The sequence below is a fragment of the Bidens hawaiensis genome, unplaced genomic scaffold (genome assembly GCF_021521415.1).
Source record: "Bidens hawaiensis isolate Kalapana, Puna unplaced genomic scaffold, B.hawaiensis_p1.1 tig00041491_1, whole genome shotgun sequence".
Classification (NCBI taxonomy): Eukaryota; Viridiplantae; Streptophyta; class Magnoliopsida; order Asterales; family Asteraceae; genus Bidens; species Bidens hawaiensis.
This window is the reverse complement of record NW_027497340.1, coordinates 106,982-125,519: the sequence shown is the minus strand read 5'-3', so window position 1 is coordinate 125,519 and position 18,538 is coordinate 106,982. Positions and strand designations below refer to the sequence as shown.

The 18,538-nt window shown below is 35.3% G+C and overlaps 1 protein-coding gene and 1 pseudogene across 2 annotated transcripts; both read right to left on the bottom strand.

Moving 5' to 3' along the window:
* Window positions 1-6,218: 6,218 nt before the first annotated feature.
* Window positions 6,219-8,810, bottom strand: LOC143592945 (palmitoyl-acyl carrier protein thioesterase, chloroplastic-like; annotated as a pseudogene). The gene is made up of 6 exons (XR_013146014.1): window positions 8,291-8,810; window positions 7,449-7,582; window positions 7,168-7,281; window positions 6,896-7,067; window positions 6,745-6,813; window positions 6,219-6,547 (listed from the first exon to the last, which is right to left on the bottom strand). The product of XR_013146014.1 is annotated as a palmitoyl-acyl carrier protein thioesterase, chloroplastic-like (transcript).
* A 4,498-nt stretch (window positions 8,811-13,308) lies between these two features.
* On the bottom strand, window positions 13,309-14,007 carry LOC143592943 (uncharacterized). The gene has a single exon (XM_077072719.1). The coding sequence runs from the start codon at window positions 14,005-14,007 to the stop codon at window positions 13,309-13,311; it is 699 nt and encodes a 232-aa protein (XP_076928834.1).
* Between the last annotated feature and the right edge of the window lie 4,531 nt (window positions 14,008-18,538).

Sequence of the window (18,538 nt, the reverse complement as noted above, 5' to 3'; positions counted from 1 at the left end):
AAGAACACTCATACATACATTCATACATACATAATCATAATCAAACGGCCACCCGAGGAGAGCTCTTCCCGAGGGCAAACTCTCAACACAATAAAAAATCCACAATGCACACATGACCTATACAAATTACCTAAATCATCTATTTATACTAGTCTTGTGCCTTGGTCTTCACTCCACCGCCACTTGGATAAGACCAAAGTAATACAATATAATATAATATTTCACCCATCAAATGCTTCAATTACTCGTTATAATATCTTGTTGTCTTTCTTTAATTTCTTATTATAAACGAGTAACGATTTGATGCGTCGGTCTAAAATATAATATTCAACAATCTCCCCCTTAGACTGATGCCATCGAATCACTTTCACGATCACCTCATAACCCGATGCCTTTCATAGAAATTCTCCCCCTCACAATAAGCGTCTCCCATTTTTCATTTCAAATCATTTTCTCTTTATGTCTTTCGGATATATTTGTATAGGCATAAGATCAAGTATTCAAACTTTAATGATCAACTATGAGTTAATCCGAAACCGCAAAAGGAAATAAACTCAAAAATTTTCCTTAAAGTGAGTCTTTCACTTGATTCGACCAAAATTTGCAATGAAATTCCATATAATTTTTCTCCCCCAATTTCGTTGCAATGTCATAAACGATTGTGTCCTTAAATCAAGTGCGGGTGAACATCTTCAATTCAAACAATCTTGACAATCTCTATCAAGAATTGTTGATAAATATTCAAAATAAACGAATTAAAATATACCTTTTGTGGTTGAAAGTTGACATTTGAAATGATCTACTCTTAAAATGATCCGGAAAAATCAACCATCTTGTTCTTGTAAGCACTTTGTTGAAGTTGTGAAATTTTCATGATTTTTGCCCAATTTTTGCTCAAAAATCTTAAAAAATGACCAAAATGCCCCGTTGACCCGACACAGTCAACGGCTGAGTTGACCAGAAAAGTCACTTCCAAACGTTCACTCATACTTGGGCAACAATTTTCATTTAGAACACACGGTCAAAAAGTCAATGATTAAGCGAGTATACATTCCTTTCTTCATCTTGGCCCGTTTGACTTTGAAAGTCAACTGCATCAATATCCAAAAATTTCTTCCAAAAACTTGAAATATTTCACAAACACAAACTTTCTATTCACTAGCACACAGTGTGCTTGAGAGTAAAAAGATGCAGTGATTTCATGAAGGTTTTCATTACTAGCACAAAGCATGCTAGTGAGCAAAAAGTGTGCTGGAGCCTCCATACTTAGAAGATTTTCCATCAAAACTTATGATATGCTCGTGCACACAAGATGTGCTCGAGATGAATACTGATATGCTCAATAAAACACGATGTGCTCGAGACTTAAAACATCACATGCCCGACAAGCACTTATGTACTCGAAACAAAAATTAAGTGCTTGTGGTCAAAGTTATGTGCTCTAAGCCTTAAGAACTTATCTTTTTATGCTTGGGCTTGAATCACTTAACATTTCGAGCATATAATCCTCGTATCTTCGGTTTTAGAACATGTACCAGCTATAAAAAGACTGAAATACCCTTGTAAATAATCAGCCCGTTAACAGCACCTTTTAACAACATTAAATCATCAAATTTCAGTGCATTTTTGGCCCGTTTCAGCAGCAAAATCAGCACGTTCAGCTCGTATATCAGCAAAAACAGCAACGAATCAGCAATATTCAGCACATTTTCGTTCGTTTCAGCAATTCTCAGCACTTAAAAAGTGTGTTTCAGCACGTTTTCGTTCGTTTCAGCACTTAAACAGTGCGTTTCAGCACGTTTTCGTTCGTTTCAGCAGTTAAACAATGCGTTTCAGCACGTTTTCGTTCGTTTCAGCACTTAAACAGTGGGTTTCAGCACGTTTTCGTTCGCTTCAGCACGTATTCAACATGTTTTTGACCCGCTTCAGCACGTATCAGCTTTCAAAAATAACCAGATCAACAATATTTTGTTCGTAAATACACATATCAGCAGCATTAAACTTGTATCAACAGTTGCACTCAAGTGCTCGGGAAATATCTAAACTTGTTAAGTGCAGCAGCTACTGGTACTTCATTCAGCCACATTTAAAAACTGCAGAAATTACTAGAATACCCCAGCCGTGATTAACTACTCGAACACTTGTTTTGCAATATTAATCTGTTCGGGATAATTGCAATTCATATCTGCTACAACATATCAGCAATAAACATTTATTGAACTTTAATCATAGCTGCAACAGTTGTATCAGACTTGGATCAGCAACTATGTACTCGAGCCAGCTTGTACCCACAGATCAACAGTTGCAGCCTCAGTACATGACCAGATCAGCAGCAACCTTCTCGAATTATGCGGCAACATACCAGCAGATCAACAGCTAACTGTTCGGTCATAAAGCATTCAGTTTTTCAGTTTGTACCGGCACAGAAGTTACTATATTACCCCTGCTGCATCAACATGTAATTACCAAAACTGTTCATATATCACTGAATCAGTATTGGCCCTTGTATATGTACAAACATCAAATTATATCAGCAATTGTTCAAGTACGCAACAGCAACAACATCAACTTGTGAATAACTGCTCTGCTCGTGTACAAAATTCAGACCCTGCTCTATATGCATATCAGTAAAATGTTCAAACACGCAAATCTACTCGAGAATATATTAGCATCAGCTAACAAGTTACTCGAATATCACCATATCTGCAACTAACTACAACATCTAACTATTATCACTCTTTTGATCTCTTGACATGTTCGTGATTGAATTTTAAGTGTTCGAGACAGAACAAATATGCAGCAATTGTTCAGAATAAAAACCATCAACTCAAAACTTGCATCAACAACCCATAACAACTTTGCAGCAACATACTACTCGTTAAGAATACAGCAGTAGTTGTTCAGGCCCAATACAAATATGTCTCTGACTAATCTAGCTGTGCATCATTACATGTACTGAATGAACAACAGTTTTACATACCCAATCAATTATAAACTAATGAATTAAATTCTATTTATGACTGATTATAAAACAAAACGTATCAGCATTTGATTTGGATTATGAAAGCTCATGACTTAAAAAACCGTTTTCCCAAAATTTCACAAATAAACCCTAATTTCTTAAATCCAAAATTGAACTCTTGATACATGAAATTAATCATAGAAATCAGTCCATATCACCATGAAATCATTATTCTAACACTAATTTATCATCAATCTCATCAAACACTCAGATCTAGAACATCGATATAAACGAGTTCGACTGGAAACGAACCGAAATCAGTAGATCTGGAAGAAACTGAATGTATAAACATGAAATTGATGTTGAATCTCCGAACTAATCATCGACCCAAACATCAATCCACATCCATAATCCTTCAATCATCAAAGTTCATCCAAATCCATGTAAAACCCCATAAAAAACTTCAACGAACTTCAAGTTTAACTTTCATGGCAGATTCAAGAGCAAAATGAATCAAGTTCAGCGGTTAAGCTGAACGATTTGGTAACCTCAATCTGATACCAATTGTGAGAACTGAGCCCTGGTGCGGAAGCGTGAATAATCGGTATTAACGGTGGGGCTCGGATCCGGGTTAGGATCGAATCGCACTCGTATTCACTCTTGAACAATAAAAATGGACGGATGTGGAGGGTTCGTTTCGATTAACAATAATCAATAAAGTAGGATGTACAATTGTATGTAATCGAAACATAAAAGATAGATGTAGTAGTATGATTTCATTAACCGAATGATTTTCATGAAGAACACTCATACATACATTCATAAATACAAAGGAACGGCCACCCGGGGAGAGCTCTTCCCCGGGGGCAAACTCTCAACACAATAAAAAATCCACAATGCACACATGACCTAAACAAATGACCTAAATCATCTATTTATACTAGTCTTATGCCTTGGTATTCACTCCACCGCCACTTGGATAAGACCAAAGTAATAAAATATAATATAATATTTCACCCGTCAAATGCTTCAATTACTCATTATAATATCTTGTTGTCTTTCTTTAATTTCTTATTATAAACGAGTAACGATTCGATGCGTTAGTCTAAAATATAATACTCAACAATTAAAAGTTTGCAACACACAGATCGAAGGCTATTAAGGAAGGTAGCGTCAAGCTCCTCGGCCTTCGGCTCAAGAGTGTTCAAAGTAGGCTCATGCTTCCTCCACACCGGAGGAAAAGGCAAAATAGAATCCGACACAAAAAAGAAATTATCTTTCCACGGAGAAGTAAGTCCAACAGTGCTCGAAATCAACTCAGTCTCACATCGAGTCTTCTCCATAGTAAACCAGTTTCTATTCTTTGCAAGTTGATAGAACCATCGATACATAGGAAGGGAAGGTTCATTGCCTAAAGCACGACAACCAATCTCGAAATGCAGAACTCTTGCTACACCAACAGGAGCTAATTGTCCAAGACAAACACCTTGATACTCCAAGACACTTAAAAAAAAGCTCAAAAAGCGTATCGAAGGTTGATTGATCAAAGTATCGAGTGTTAAGAGCGATTTTAACTTTAGGACGGCTCGAAACAGGAGTAGAAGGGTTAGGCAATTCATGCTTCAATTCAGCCCCAATCCCGTAGTCCAAGCAAATTGATCAAGTTCTGTGTGGGCTAATTTTGAAAATTGGGTAGCCATATCGCCCTTAGAATCCATAATCAGAATGTATCTTTGGAAAGGAGAAGAAGGAATTAGGGATCACCAGATGAAAAAGGGAAGTTACAATGGAGAAATAAAGGGAAATAAAGATGGAGAGAGGTTAATAGCGGTTTTATAACTTATAGATGATTTCTTGAATTTCAAATCCCCAAGGATAGGGACATGTGGAAGGTTAAGATTGAACTAGCCAAAACTATAACCGTCAGCCTTATAATGAACTCCTGACGCAGGGTCTAATTGGTTAGACACAGCAGGCAACAACCGTCAAACTAATAGAAATAAGACCTACAGGTCACTACGAAGCTTCCAGCGTCCACCCTAAAGTTTCACAAACGAAACATTAAGGTTTTCTAGCTCTCAGCTTCTGGACCACAAGTTAGGGAAACATTTTCCAGCTCTTGGGCTCCCTATAACAAAGACGAAAACAAGAAAATGGGTAATGCTTTGGTCGATAAAGAGGCATGCCACTCCCAAACGCATTAAACACCAAGGGAAAAAAAGAGTTGAGTCACAAGCATTCATCATTGCAATCTAAATACTTCTGAATGGGGGGCTGCTGACGTGGGTACTCTTACCCACCCATAAGCTTAAAAATAAAGAAGCAGCTCACAAGCAAAGGAAGTTTAGGAATAAAAGAGCAGCAAGCACAAGCTGCCGGATGGGGAAGCTTGAAACTTGCCTAACAAGATTCTTAAGTTGACCAAGAAGCTCATGCTACAGTAATGTCAGAAAAAGTCGCAACTAGTCAAAAGCTGGTGTCTGCCATAATGTAAAAGCAACTACAAGACAAAACAAAAGTTGAGCGCAGGTTACACAAAAATGGCATACACCCAGTCTGCATGAGCTGAAAGGAGAGCTCACATTTTCTACTTAAGAAGCTTCAGCTTCCCTAGGGAAGCTTCCGAGTGCCTATCAATAGAACATTTCACCAAAGGTATTTTTAATCTCATTCACTCTAATCTCTCTAGACTCCCTCTTCATACTTATCAACCTAAAGACCAGATTACTTATTCTCACGCCGGAGGTTGATCGCGGGAGACCCCCTCCTGCGATGAGACTAACCGGTCGTGCTTTTCTTTTATTCTTTGTAGGAACATGAAGCTTTGATAGGATCACACTCTTGAAGCGTTGATAGGATCAACACCAACATGCTTTTTGCAACCTTCCATCCAATTTGGTAAACGTCACCAACTTGACAAAATATGTCACTGTTGGCATATCCCCGGTTTTGCATACTTATAGAAAAAAGTTTCACTAGATTAATATCAAAACACATTTCAGTAACCATATAGTTTACTAACATAATTAAAAGTAACTAAATAGCTAAGTACGTATTTAACTGATATTTGGTTATTTATCTAATTGTAGTTGAATAACTATCCAAAGTTATCTTTCAAAAACGTACAATGGTTGGTATCTTGTTAACCCAGAAGGGCGGTGAGTATCAACAATTCAGTGAACTTGCAATCTATTTTTCTAAGTTTTGATTATTATAAATATGTAAGCTAGCCAAGACATAACAAGTTATTTCCAGGTGCACATATATGATGACTGGTTATTTCTTTATACACACTCTCATCATATACTACTTCATAATTTGATTCTCATATTTCAACCGCCATTCGGTCCTCCCCTTCACAATCTCATCGCCAGGAGCATCATTACTTCCACCATCAACTAAAAGAACATGTTGGCATTCAACATGGTTGGAATCAGCTATTTTGACATCGTCACACTCATCGTCCCCACCACTGCCGCCCAATACTGACATGAGTGAATTCACCAAGCTATCCTTCTTACATTCTCTACGATACTCGAGTGTAATGCTCGCAAGTTCATACTTCTCCACAACTTGAGTAGCAGTCTGTGATAATAACCACGTATAATTAGATGGACTTTAAAACATGATAATTGCATTGTATTTGTGTGGGTAATTAGAGGCCTCGGATATAGGTAAGTTTCCCCCCATCACACCCACTCCAGACCGTACCAATACCTCTGCTCTGAGCGAGATCATAATCGGCACGTTCGTTTTTGTTTTTAAATAGAGAAAATGCTTACCTCAAGAATCCAACCAATATACTTCACATTGTTAACATGCTGGTTGATACCCAAGTCAGTCCACCTTGGCTACATGAAAAACAATCAAAAATATCAAATATGAATCGAACAATTAATGATAAAATCTTTGGAAAGATTAAGGTTGACTCACAGTCAAACCCTTGCGAACATAGTCAGCAGTGGTCTCTTCGAGTTTAGGTGATTTTATGCCATCACCATCCACAATCGGAGGTGCGTCTGCAAAATAACGCTCAATTTCACTTCGAACTTCATTTGGAATTTTTGATAACTTCCTTGTCGATTTATTCATCATAACCCAATTACTGCAAATGATAATTAAAAAAACACATAAATTGTCGGTATAATTAGCAAACGGAAAAGTTGTAAAATATTTATTAGAAAGTGATATATAAGGTATATGACCTTGAAGCTCTAGCTATAATATCGCCTGTTTTGCAATCACGAAGTAACCAATCACGCCGCATACTGTTTTTTCCATTTTGGCCTACCCAAGTATCAACTTGAACAATATCGCCCCTACAATAAATTTCAGAATATCAAATTTAAAGGTCATGGGTTCAAGCCTCTACCCAAACCATTTTTCCACATACCCTACCTATGGAACAGAAATAATTTATGGCTGTGTTTCTTTGATTGATTATCAAAATGTCAAACTTGAAATATTAAGCAACATTGAATCTTACCAAGTTGGATAACGGTCAACAACCACTTGCATCTTAGTCACCGCCCAAAATAAATTATTTTTATACATCTCCGGTGTTGAACCAAATCCATCACCCATGAGTCCAATATACTTTACATGATTAAGGGAAGTTTCCTGGGAATCCATCAACTATTTAGCTTCCGATAAACGACTACGAAAATATTATATAACAAACAAACAATCATACCCAGCAGAATCCCACTCGTAAAACAGTTTTTGGTAGGGTCTGGAAAGGGTGGGATTGGGAAAATCTTTTCTCTACCCAAGGTTATAGAGAGTAAGGGCGTGTATGGGACGATTTGGGTTGGGTACGTGTTGGGCTCAAACCAAATCAATAACTGAAAATTCAATTAATAGAATTTGAAAACCATTCGGTTTTGGTTGCCTATTTCAGTTTGACTCAGCTCGGTATTTCCGGTTTGACCATCATGGCTTGAAATTTTGGGCCAAAAATCTTTTTTTTTCCCAAAGTAATGAATTAATGTTTTAAAACATTGGGCCTAAACCTTTTCGTTAATTAAAACATAAAATGATAGTTATAACTTAGATTCTCATTAAGTACTTTAAATTCAATTTATTTTTTTTTGAACTCAAATTAAATTATATTAAAAATAGTTCCAATTACAATAAAGAGGCAGGTAAGCGGGCAACAAGCTGCGCCGCCACCCCCTTTTGAATGGCAAAACTGATCCAAAACTGATATTGAATCAAAAGTTCGGTTTCTAAGAAAACATAAATCCAAACAATTTATTTCTTCTTGGGTTTGGGACATTGGGTTTCATGCACAACTTATGAAAATACATTATAAAGAACATAACGTACCTGCATATAATTCATTAGCGTTTCAATTGATGTCGTTCGATCAGCACCTACTTCATATGATCTAATAATGAAATTTTAGCGGAACACGAGGCTATCTAGAACCATTCTCCCAAAACCCCATGGATCCAAGTCAGCAAGCCGATCAAGTCGTTTAGGCTTCCAGTCCAGCGTCATCCATTGCTTCTCTGCAGCTAAAAATATTGTCGTGATCGGAGCAAGAAGCATGCTCCAATCTGGCAATTGGTTGATAAAGGTTCTCGAGTCATGTGATGACGCAGTATCATTTGTTCTGAGTCCATTCATGGCGTGTGTTTTACTCTCATTAAATTCCTGTGAACTTGCTTTAACTTGAACACCACCAGAATCCATAGTTTTCTTCTTGATCTCACGCATATTTAAACTACCCGATTCATTTCCATGTTTACCAGACGTCTTGGCTCCAAAATGAGGCTTTGGGGAAGAAACTGGAAATATTGATGCAATGCTAGCAATCATGTTTAATCTACACCAATGTTCAATCAATTAACTGAAGTTGATTTATAGCCTGTTAGGTTCAAGAAGAAATTAAATTATCATCTATTATGATTAACCTGAACTTGTAAATTGGATTTATTTCACATTAGCTAGCTAGGTGTTAATTGCTGAACCTACCTTTCATAAATACAACACGCCCAACAAAATTGAAACCGTAACACTTTTACCGGCTTACCAAACAAAATCAATCAATTACGGATAACCCACAACCAAACGAAGATTTTTAAGTTAAATCCATAAAAACCGAATCAAACTTATAGATTTTTAAGTTTTAAGTTATAATGGTTGAATATATAGTTTAACCCAAATATTTTTAACTCGATTGTATAATAAATACTAACGGACAAAAAAATATAGGCCAAATTCATTATTTTTGCCAACTTTGTTTTCGGCTAAAATTTTCAAGCCCCCAATGGCAAAACCGAAACCAAATGGTTGACGTTTCGGTTTTTGGTTCGCTTTTAGCTTAAAACCGAACCGACACTCGATTTCATTCCTAAGTACACAGCTCAAATAAATAGATCAGAACTTCACAATACGAAACAAATGCATGCAGATTGTAATTAATTCACCTTGTTCTTAGCTAATGAGGATCAAGAATGTGTGCAAATTGCTGCTGGTATGTTTATGCAATCAAGGATGTGTCGCCATTGTTAAAATAAATTGAAAATTGCTGGATTTTGTTCTCGGATTCTTTGATTTTTGGATTTTTGAAGAGAAACATGTCAAGTGTCACCTATCCACCTTGCCTACCCGACATCTGGCTTTCAGCTGCTCCCAAATATTGGATTATTATTATTTTTTTAATATTAAATCTCAGTTTTGTAAAATATATTCAATAAATATAAATTTTTGTATACATTTTTTTAAATTTCTCTTGATTCCGTAACTTATACACCCATCTAGGATGATAACAAATTGGATCGATAAACAATAATATGAACACAATAGATATTGGAAACGATTTCTTTATTAACCTGAATGTGCTTGTGATGATTACATTCAACCAGGGAGGGGTATTTTTACCTTCCGGTGACGATTATTGCCGGAGATGGTTATTCCGACGGTTACTCCGGCAAGGGCTCGATATTTAAATCTTTACACAAACTATCATCTAATTACATTTATGGCACTAAACTATACTAACGGTATTTTCTAATAAACTTAACAGGGTCGATGATTAACTAACAATCACACCCTTAATCTCGATCTTGTATTGCGAGGCCCTTGACACCGAGTAGTTCGCGCATCTCCATGAACTTGATTCTTGGTAATGCCTTCGTTAGTATATCTGCCTTCTGTTCCTTGCCACTAATGTGCTCCACTTTGATTTGTTGCTTCTCCACGCATTCTCGTATGAAGTGGTATTTTGTACTTATATGTTTGCTTCACCCATGAAACATTGGATTTTTCATCAATGCTATTGCTGACCTGTTATCCACAAACAGTGTCACTTTCTCTTGCTTCCAACTAGTCAAGTCTTCTAACAGTCCTTGTAACCATAAGGCTTGACATGCAGCTGAGGCAGCTGCCATGAATTCAGCTTCACAAGATGATAGAGCAACTGTAGATTGTTTCTGAGTATTCCATGCAATTGGAGCATCACAGAAATAAAATACAGTTCCATTTGTGCTCTTTCCATCATCAATGTCCATGTTATAGCTGCAATCACTATAACCCTTCAATACTTTTCTGCCTCCTTTCTTGTACTGAATTCCATACTCGATTGTACCTCTTACATATTGTAGTAAGTGTTTCACGGCTTTCATGTGAGCTACTTTTGGCGAGTGCATAAACCGACTTGCATATCCTACTGCAAAGTTGATGTCTGGTCTTGTATGAGTTAGATACCTTAGACATCCTATCAGCTTCCGGTATTCCATTGCATTTTCTTCATCTCCTTCTTCATTCTTTGATAATTTTAGACCTGCTTCCATCAGGTATCGCGTAGGATTACATTCTAACATCCCAGCGTCCTTTAATAGCTTCTTTGCATAACCCGATTGCTTTAACGTCACCCTTTCTTCATTTTGTAGTACTTCGATCCCTAGATAGTACTTTAGTTCTCCAAGATCACTCATTTCAAATGATTTCTTCATTTGCTGCTTAAATTTTGAGATATCTTCTTTATCGTTTCCTGTTACGATTAAGTCATCAACATAGACGCCTACTATTAACTTTCTTTTTCCCTTTTCACGTGTATACACTGCTGCTTCTCTTGGACATTTCTTGAAACCAAGGTCCTTTAAAGTATTATTTAATTTAATATTCCAAGCTCGTGGTGCTTGACGTAGTCCATATAATGCTTTTATTAGCTTGTAGACCTTGTTTTCAGCTCCTGGTTTCACGAAACCTTCAGGTTGTTCTACATATACTTCTTCGTTTAATTCACCATGCAAGAATGTTGTCTTGGCGTCGAGGTGATGAATAGTCCATCCTTCATGTGCAGCTAGTGCAAGTAGTAATCAAACGGTTTCGATTCTAGCTACTGGTGCAAATACTTCTTCATAGTCAATACCATGTCTTTGTATGTATCCTTTTGCGACAAGGCGTGCTTTATATTTTGTTACTTCACCTTTCGCATCTTTCTTCAGCTTAAATACCCATTTCAAACCAATGGGCTTGTGTCCGGTAGGCAGGTTGGTCAGTGTCCATGTTTTATTTTTTTCTATTGAATGTAACTCGTCTTTCATTGCCTTTTCCCATGCATTATTTCCAGTTGCTTCTTTGTAATTCATTGATTCTTCGTGCAACAATAGGAGTTCATTTCCATACATGTCAACTCCTTGAATTACAAATTTCCATGCTCGTCCATGGCTGGAGATCTTTCATATATTTCGGCCAAATTACGTAGACCTTGAATTGATGTGTCATCTATGTTAGGGTCTATCTCTTCACTTTCGTTTACAGATTCATTTTGTGAAAACACAGGAGATTTATCTTGACCTGGACTGGATGAGTTAGAGTCTGTTGAGGGTGTACTTTGCTCTATCGACTGTGATCCTTGGCTTGGTGGGGTACTTGGGGTTTCTGGTTCATCGGGATCTTCCTCATAGGTCTCATCTTGATTATCATCGGTTGTGGTTAATTCTCCTTCAACCACAAAGTCTACCCATTCGGGTCCTTCATCGGTGTTTGTGAGATGATTCTTCCAATCCCATGCCTTGTTTTCTTCAAATTCCACATCCCGGCTCACCATTACTTTATTTGTATTTGGGTTATATAACCGATATGCTTTACTTCCTGGTTAGGTACCCAAATAAATGGTTCTTTCACTTCGATCATCAAGTTTCCTTAAATTTACTGCAAGAATCTTCGCGTGAGCCACACAGCCGAACACTCTCATGTGTTTCAAATTCGGCTTTCACTCTGACATTGATTCATATGGTGTTATGTTATCGAGGGCCTTTGTTGGTGTGCGATTTAGCACATACACCGCATGTCTCACTCCTTCACCCCAAAAGTTTTGTGGGACATTCATACCTTTTAGTAGGCACCGTGTAGTTTCGATCACGGCTCTGTTCTTGCGTTCTACCACTCCATTCTGATGTGGAGTGTAAGGGGCTGTGAGTTGTCGTAGTATACCATTTCTTTCACAAAATGTCTTGAACTCTTTCGAGGTAAACTCTCCTCCTCTTTCGTTTCTTAAGGTCTTAATCTTATGACATGTTTCAATTTCAACTACTTCTTTGAACTTAACGAAAAAGTTCAATGCTTCATCCTTAGACTTTATGATATATGCCCACATATACCGAGAGTAATCATCCACCAATAAAAACACATATTTGTTACCGGATTGTGTTGTTGGTGAGATTGGGCCACATAGGTCGCCGTAGACTAATTCGAGCGGTCGCTTTGCTCGAAATTGTGTTTGAGCTAGAAATGAGTGTCGTGTTTGTTTTCCAGCTAGACATATATCACATACTTGTGGCTGATGGGTAAAATCTGGCACACCCTTAGCCATATTTTTCATAACAATCATTTTAACGAACTCGAATCCAATGTGTCCGAGTCTTGCATGCCACAACATTGATGTCTCGTTTGCTTTTATAAGAAAACACATTGATTTTCCCGTATCAAGCTTTATTGTAGAGATGATTTTGTGATCTTTCCACCTTCATCAGGAGATCACCGTCATCATATATCCATAAAAACTCATTCTTTATTCGTATATCACACCCATTTTCAGTAGCTTGTCCTAAGCTCAAAATGTTATTTCGAAGATCGGGTATGTAATATACGTCGGTGATCGTCTTTTATTCACCGTTATTGCAATTTACTCTTATTGAGCCTTTTCCTCTTATCTTCACATGTGAGCCGTCTCCGAATTTTACTTCTCCATTAATGTCTTCATTTAATTCATAGAAATGAGATTTAATGCATGTCATATGGTTGTTGGCTCCGTTGTCTAAGTACCATATATCTTTATTACTTGGCTCAGCTTCAGATTTTCTTGGTGTTATCTTTTATTCATTGAGGAAAATTTAATCTTCTGGTTTGGAGCTACAGCTAGCTAACAAGAGAGTTTTTATTACTTGTTCGGTTTGAACAATATTGGCTTCTTCTTTATTCTTGGACTTTTGACACTCAAATGCGTAATGACCAAGCTCATTACATTGGTAACACTTTATTTGACTTTTGTCTTTATACTTTGACCGGTCCTTTCGATCATTTGACGATGATCCTTGACCTCCACGGTTTTGTCTAAATGACTTTCCATGCCCACGGCTCTTTCCACAGCCGTTGTAATTATTACGATTTTGTCCTTGCTTAGGACGATGACCAGCTTGTTGTTTATACTTTCCTTGCGAGCGAGTAAACAATAGTTTACTATCCTTCATACTCGAATCTTCTTTTCCTTTGATTCGTTCTTTATATGCTTTAAGTCTCCCTATGGCTTCTTCCAACTTCATGTTGTCAACATCGTAGCATTGTTCGATTGTTGCAGCGATATGAATAAAACGATCTGGCATGGAGTCAAGGAGTTTCCTGACCATGTTAGATTCATCAATTGTTGCGCCAAGCGTTACGGCTTTGGAGACTAGCCCGTTTAATTTTCCCGAGAAATCATCGATGGTTTCTCCATCTTTCATCTTTAATGACTCAAACTCAACCCTTAGAGTTGAGAGTCGTGCCTTTTTACTCTTTCGACACCCATATTTCTTACTTTGATTGCTTCCCATATTTCTGTAGCTTTCGTATATTGAGCTACTTGTAGTACCACGTCTTCTAGCAGTGCTTGATAAAGGTAGGCTATTGCCATGTTCTTTTTTTGGTCAACAACTTTTCCTTCTTCTGGTTTAATGGCCTCCCATAATCCATGAACATTAAAAATTGCTTTAATTTTTACTGCCCATATTGTATAGTTCATGGAATTTAATATGGGACATTGAAATGATAACGACGTGTTATCCCTTGGGTGGTTGGGTTGGCTATTCTGACTTGTCGAGGTTTTTTGTTCGTCTGACATCGTGCGATCCTTTTCTTTAATCGCTATAAACGGGTCGGTTTGCAATCGGTTCATCGATGCAAAATTCAAATTAAACAAAACTTTCCTTTTAAGATTTCAAGTAATCTTAATTTTCCAAATTTGAAAATTAAAATTTTTTCTTAAAAATTTACGTTGTTTTGTTTTTTTTTTATATTGAAAGTTAAACAAAATTATTTTGTTTAGTAAATATCCTTTTTGACTTTTCCTTTTCTCACACACGATTCCAAAAAAAAGACTTCCATATTTTACGTTTTCTTCACCGGCGATATACGGCCGATCTTCTCTGGTTCCTTAAGCCACACAACCGGCGATTCAAGTTTCTTCTTGAGTCAAAATGGAGCCGTTCTCTTCGTCTCCTTTAATCGCTCGTCTAGTGATCTTCCCTCGTCGTAATCGCACCACTTGCGATATCAACTGGTAGCCCTAATATGATGTTCAGGCTTCAATGATTTGGGGTTTTGCAATCTGCAAGGTTATGAAATCCACAGTCACTTTGGGATTTCGATTTCGGAACCGGTAACGGCTTTTCTCTATTATCAATTTTAGGGTTAGTAAAATTGATCAAGAAACACTCGATCTTCTTGTTGTTTCTGTCTGTGTTCTGATACCAATTTGATAACAAATTGGATCGATAAACAGTAATATGAACACAATAGATATTGGAAACGATTTCTTTATTAATCTGAATGTGTTTGTGATGATTACAATCAACCAGGGAGGGGTATTTTTACCCTCCGGTGACGGTTATTGCCGGAGACGATTATTCCGACGGTTACTCCAGCAAGGGTTCGATATTTACAATCTTTACACAAACTATCATCTAATTACATTTATGGCACTAAACTATACTAACGGTATTTTCTAATAAACTTAATAGGGTCGATGATTAACTAACATAAGACACTCCTGATTACTTTGATTCATTTGTATATGATACAAACCAAGCAATCTAAGTTTTTTATTGAAGTTACGTAAACCTTTCTTCCCTAAAATCATTCAAACTGTTATTATCAATTTGTAATATAAACTGAGTTAAACGAAACATATATTATATAGTTTGATTACGGTTTCCTATATAATTATTCCAATTCTACCTAAACAGAATATAATTAAATTTTTAATGAAAAACAAGTGAGTCGAGCTAAGTTAAACCGGGTTTTCGGAAAATTGTTAATGAGTAAACTTCTAACTGATTAAGCGATCATTGTTTGAAGCATCGTTTAGCGATAACTTTTACATCAATCAAATTGTATCATTCTTCCAATCAAAACACTAAAATATCAGTTTGAAGAACCATTTGTTTTCAAGTACCTAAGGTTCTTCAAGAACCATCATGTCTAATCTCTTTCAAGAGACCTTTTACTGCACCTCGACTTGACCATCTTCATTACTTGCTCCAATTTTTAAGGAAATTTTACCTTTGGAACCGATCAGTCTACCACGCTACACGCGTGCATTAGACTTATTATCAATACGTGTTTGTCCTTTTGGGACATTTATTAATTGGAGCATTAGCAGTTCGTATAGGTGTCTTAGTTAGACACTCTCTTTTGGTCAGTGAATCGTCTGGTAGATGATTCGTTAATCTTTATACATGAATTATCCTTTGAACTTTTAGTTCATATAATTTAGTTTGAGGATCAGTGATAATTCATTCCAATTAAATTCATTTTCTAACTGCTTTATATCTCCCCCCTAATGTTGGGAATGTTGTTCACTAAAGTGAAAACTAATGAGCCATAAACAAATATCTCATTAATAACTAGTATATAATCATAGATAATATTTAATACCAGCATACATTCCCAACTTCCTTTGTGGCCTCATCTTTATGTCTTGTGGTGGATTAATTTCAATATATAATATTAGATAAGAAATACTTGGCTACTGACCAAAAACTAATTAAAATGTGGAGGAAGTATCATAACTTGTTGGCTTGATGTGAATTAGTTTTTTAAACATGTAAAATTATATGTACTCAAATACAAACATGAACCTTTGCTCTTGTGATAATTGCCTTTGTAACCAATTATAGACGTTGAGTAATCGTCTTTAACAATTTGTTAGAAGTTCAACACTTATTCCAATTATCAATATTAACTTGGGAATAAAATTCATCATTATAACATTATGTAAATATACCAATATGGAATAATATGCTTGCTATCTTATTAGCTAAGCCATAAATCATGCAAACATGAAGTTGCGATCTTGATAACCATTTAGACGACGCATCGATTTTCAAAACACTAAATAGTATCATGTTAGGATATATGTATCCTTTTCTCAATTCCATAACATCTAGGGATTCACACCCTCATTGAGTTTGTAAATAAATGATTTTCCTTGAGAGCAATATACATGTATAAGTATTATGAAGAATCATTTGGTTCCTCAATATATTTCACATCATTGACTCGGTGTGGTCTAACCGGTCGTGCCATTAGATAATCATGATCCATAAACTTTAGGTTTATGATCGTATATGTAGTATACTTCTTTAATGCAAGACTATAAATATGAAATGACATTGTATTATCGTTTCAAGTGATCGTGTTATTTCACTTTGGTATTTCCACACTTTGATCTCATATAGGATCAATCACTTTGCCACTTGTAGTGGTCAATCTCATTATTAGCATCAATATCATTAAAATTACAATGGCCGATCTCATTACTAATATGACCATAATCGATCTCGTGGTGACCATTATTACAATTTGCACAATTATGATTGAGATCACTACATTTACAATAATTTATATATATCACAATCAATTCGCGGAATGAAGTAAAACCAAACAAGTTTCATGGTTTTATAACTTTCTTGAACTCAAGAATAAGAAATCATCTCAAACACTTCATATTGCTACTTCAGAAGCGTACTTAAGATTTGGCAAATGCAAATGTTTTATCCAGGTTGTCTTTATAAAACTTTCTCTCCACATAATATAAAATGAGAAATAGTGACATGGTTGAGTCATGTAAGTCATGTGGGTCTTAAATCTGATGACCCTTTGTAAAACAATAATGAGATTTTTTAAGAATATGACATTACAGGTGTCATAGTAAAGCATATTTCTACTCTTTTATATGATAAATAAACCATACATTTGGTTTAATTATTTGATTAGTACTTCCCATATACATAAATCACACATATAAATATAAGGTATTACATAATACAATATGTCATCGTATAAACGAGTTATTATAACTTATTAAAATAAGCTTTTTTTTCGATCACTTACAAACAACTAAGCAAGTATATAATCTATGTATAATTTAGCATCATATAACTAAACAAAAATATATCTTACACACAAATATATGGTAACTATTTCCAAATAATATCAATTAATTTAAAATAGGTACTATAATTAACGATTATAATAAACTGATTTCTATAGAATCATTAAAGCATATAAAATCCACTAAATATTTCAAATAAATTTAAGATTCTTTACAAATTATTACTAGCAGTCTAGCATTCAAATATGTGATTATTCACGGATTAAATTATAATTCTAACGGAAATCATAGTACATCATATTGCATTAATATTGAATAATATATTGTTATTCAACATGCATAACCAAAATCATATAAAGAAAATTGTAGAACAAGTTTAATTGAAATTTTTATTAAAGAATAATAATAATCATAGCTTTAAAAGTTGAATATCTTAACTCAAATAAAATTTGAAGGTCATTGAGACGGATATATGCCGTCAACACAACAGTTAAATAAAACAACTTTTATTTAGAAAAAGGAAACATATAATAACGTTTGATAATAATTGTTTTTAAAGTAAAGATTTATTTAGAACACAATTCATAAATTTATTATCACAGTTTCTATAATAATACCAATTCGAAGCATCTAATTTATGCTTTAAAAGTTAATGAAATAAAAAACCTTCGTTTGATAGATTTAATATATATATATATATATATATATATATATATATATATATATATATATATATATATATATATATATATGTTTTACAATGGGCTCGAAATATTGATTATTGTATTTAACTATAATTCAATCACAGTAATAGAATAATTCTATAAAAGTTTAATAAAAAATCTTTCGTATATTCAAACTTGATTTTTATAAACTTATCATAGATACTTAATGCTTGGAATTGATTCTTGATTATTATGATTCTTGGAACTAATCATATGAAAACTGGGTAAATCAAAATACGATTAAAT

Bases quoted from the DNA above. Each gene is read 5' to 3' on its own strand.
- LOC143592943 (XM_077072719.1), bottom strand. From the start codon at position 14,007: ATGGGAAGCAATCAAAGTAAGAAATATGGGTGTCGAAAGAGTAAAAAG.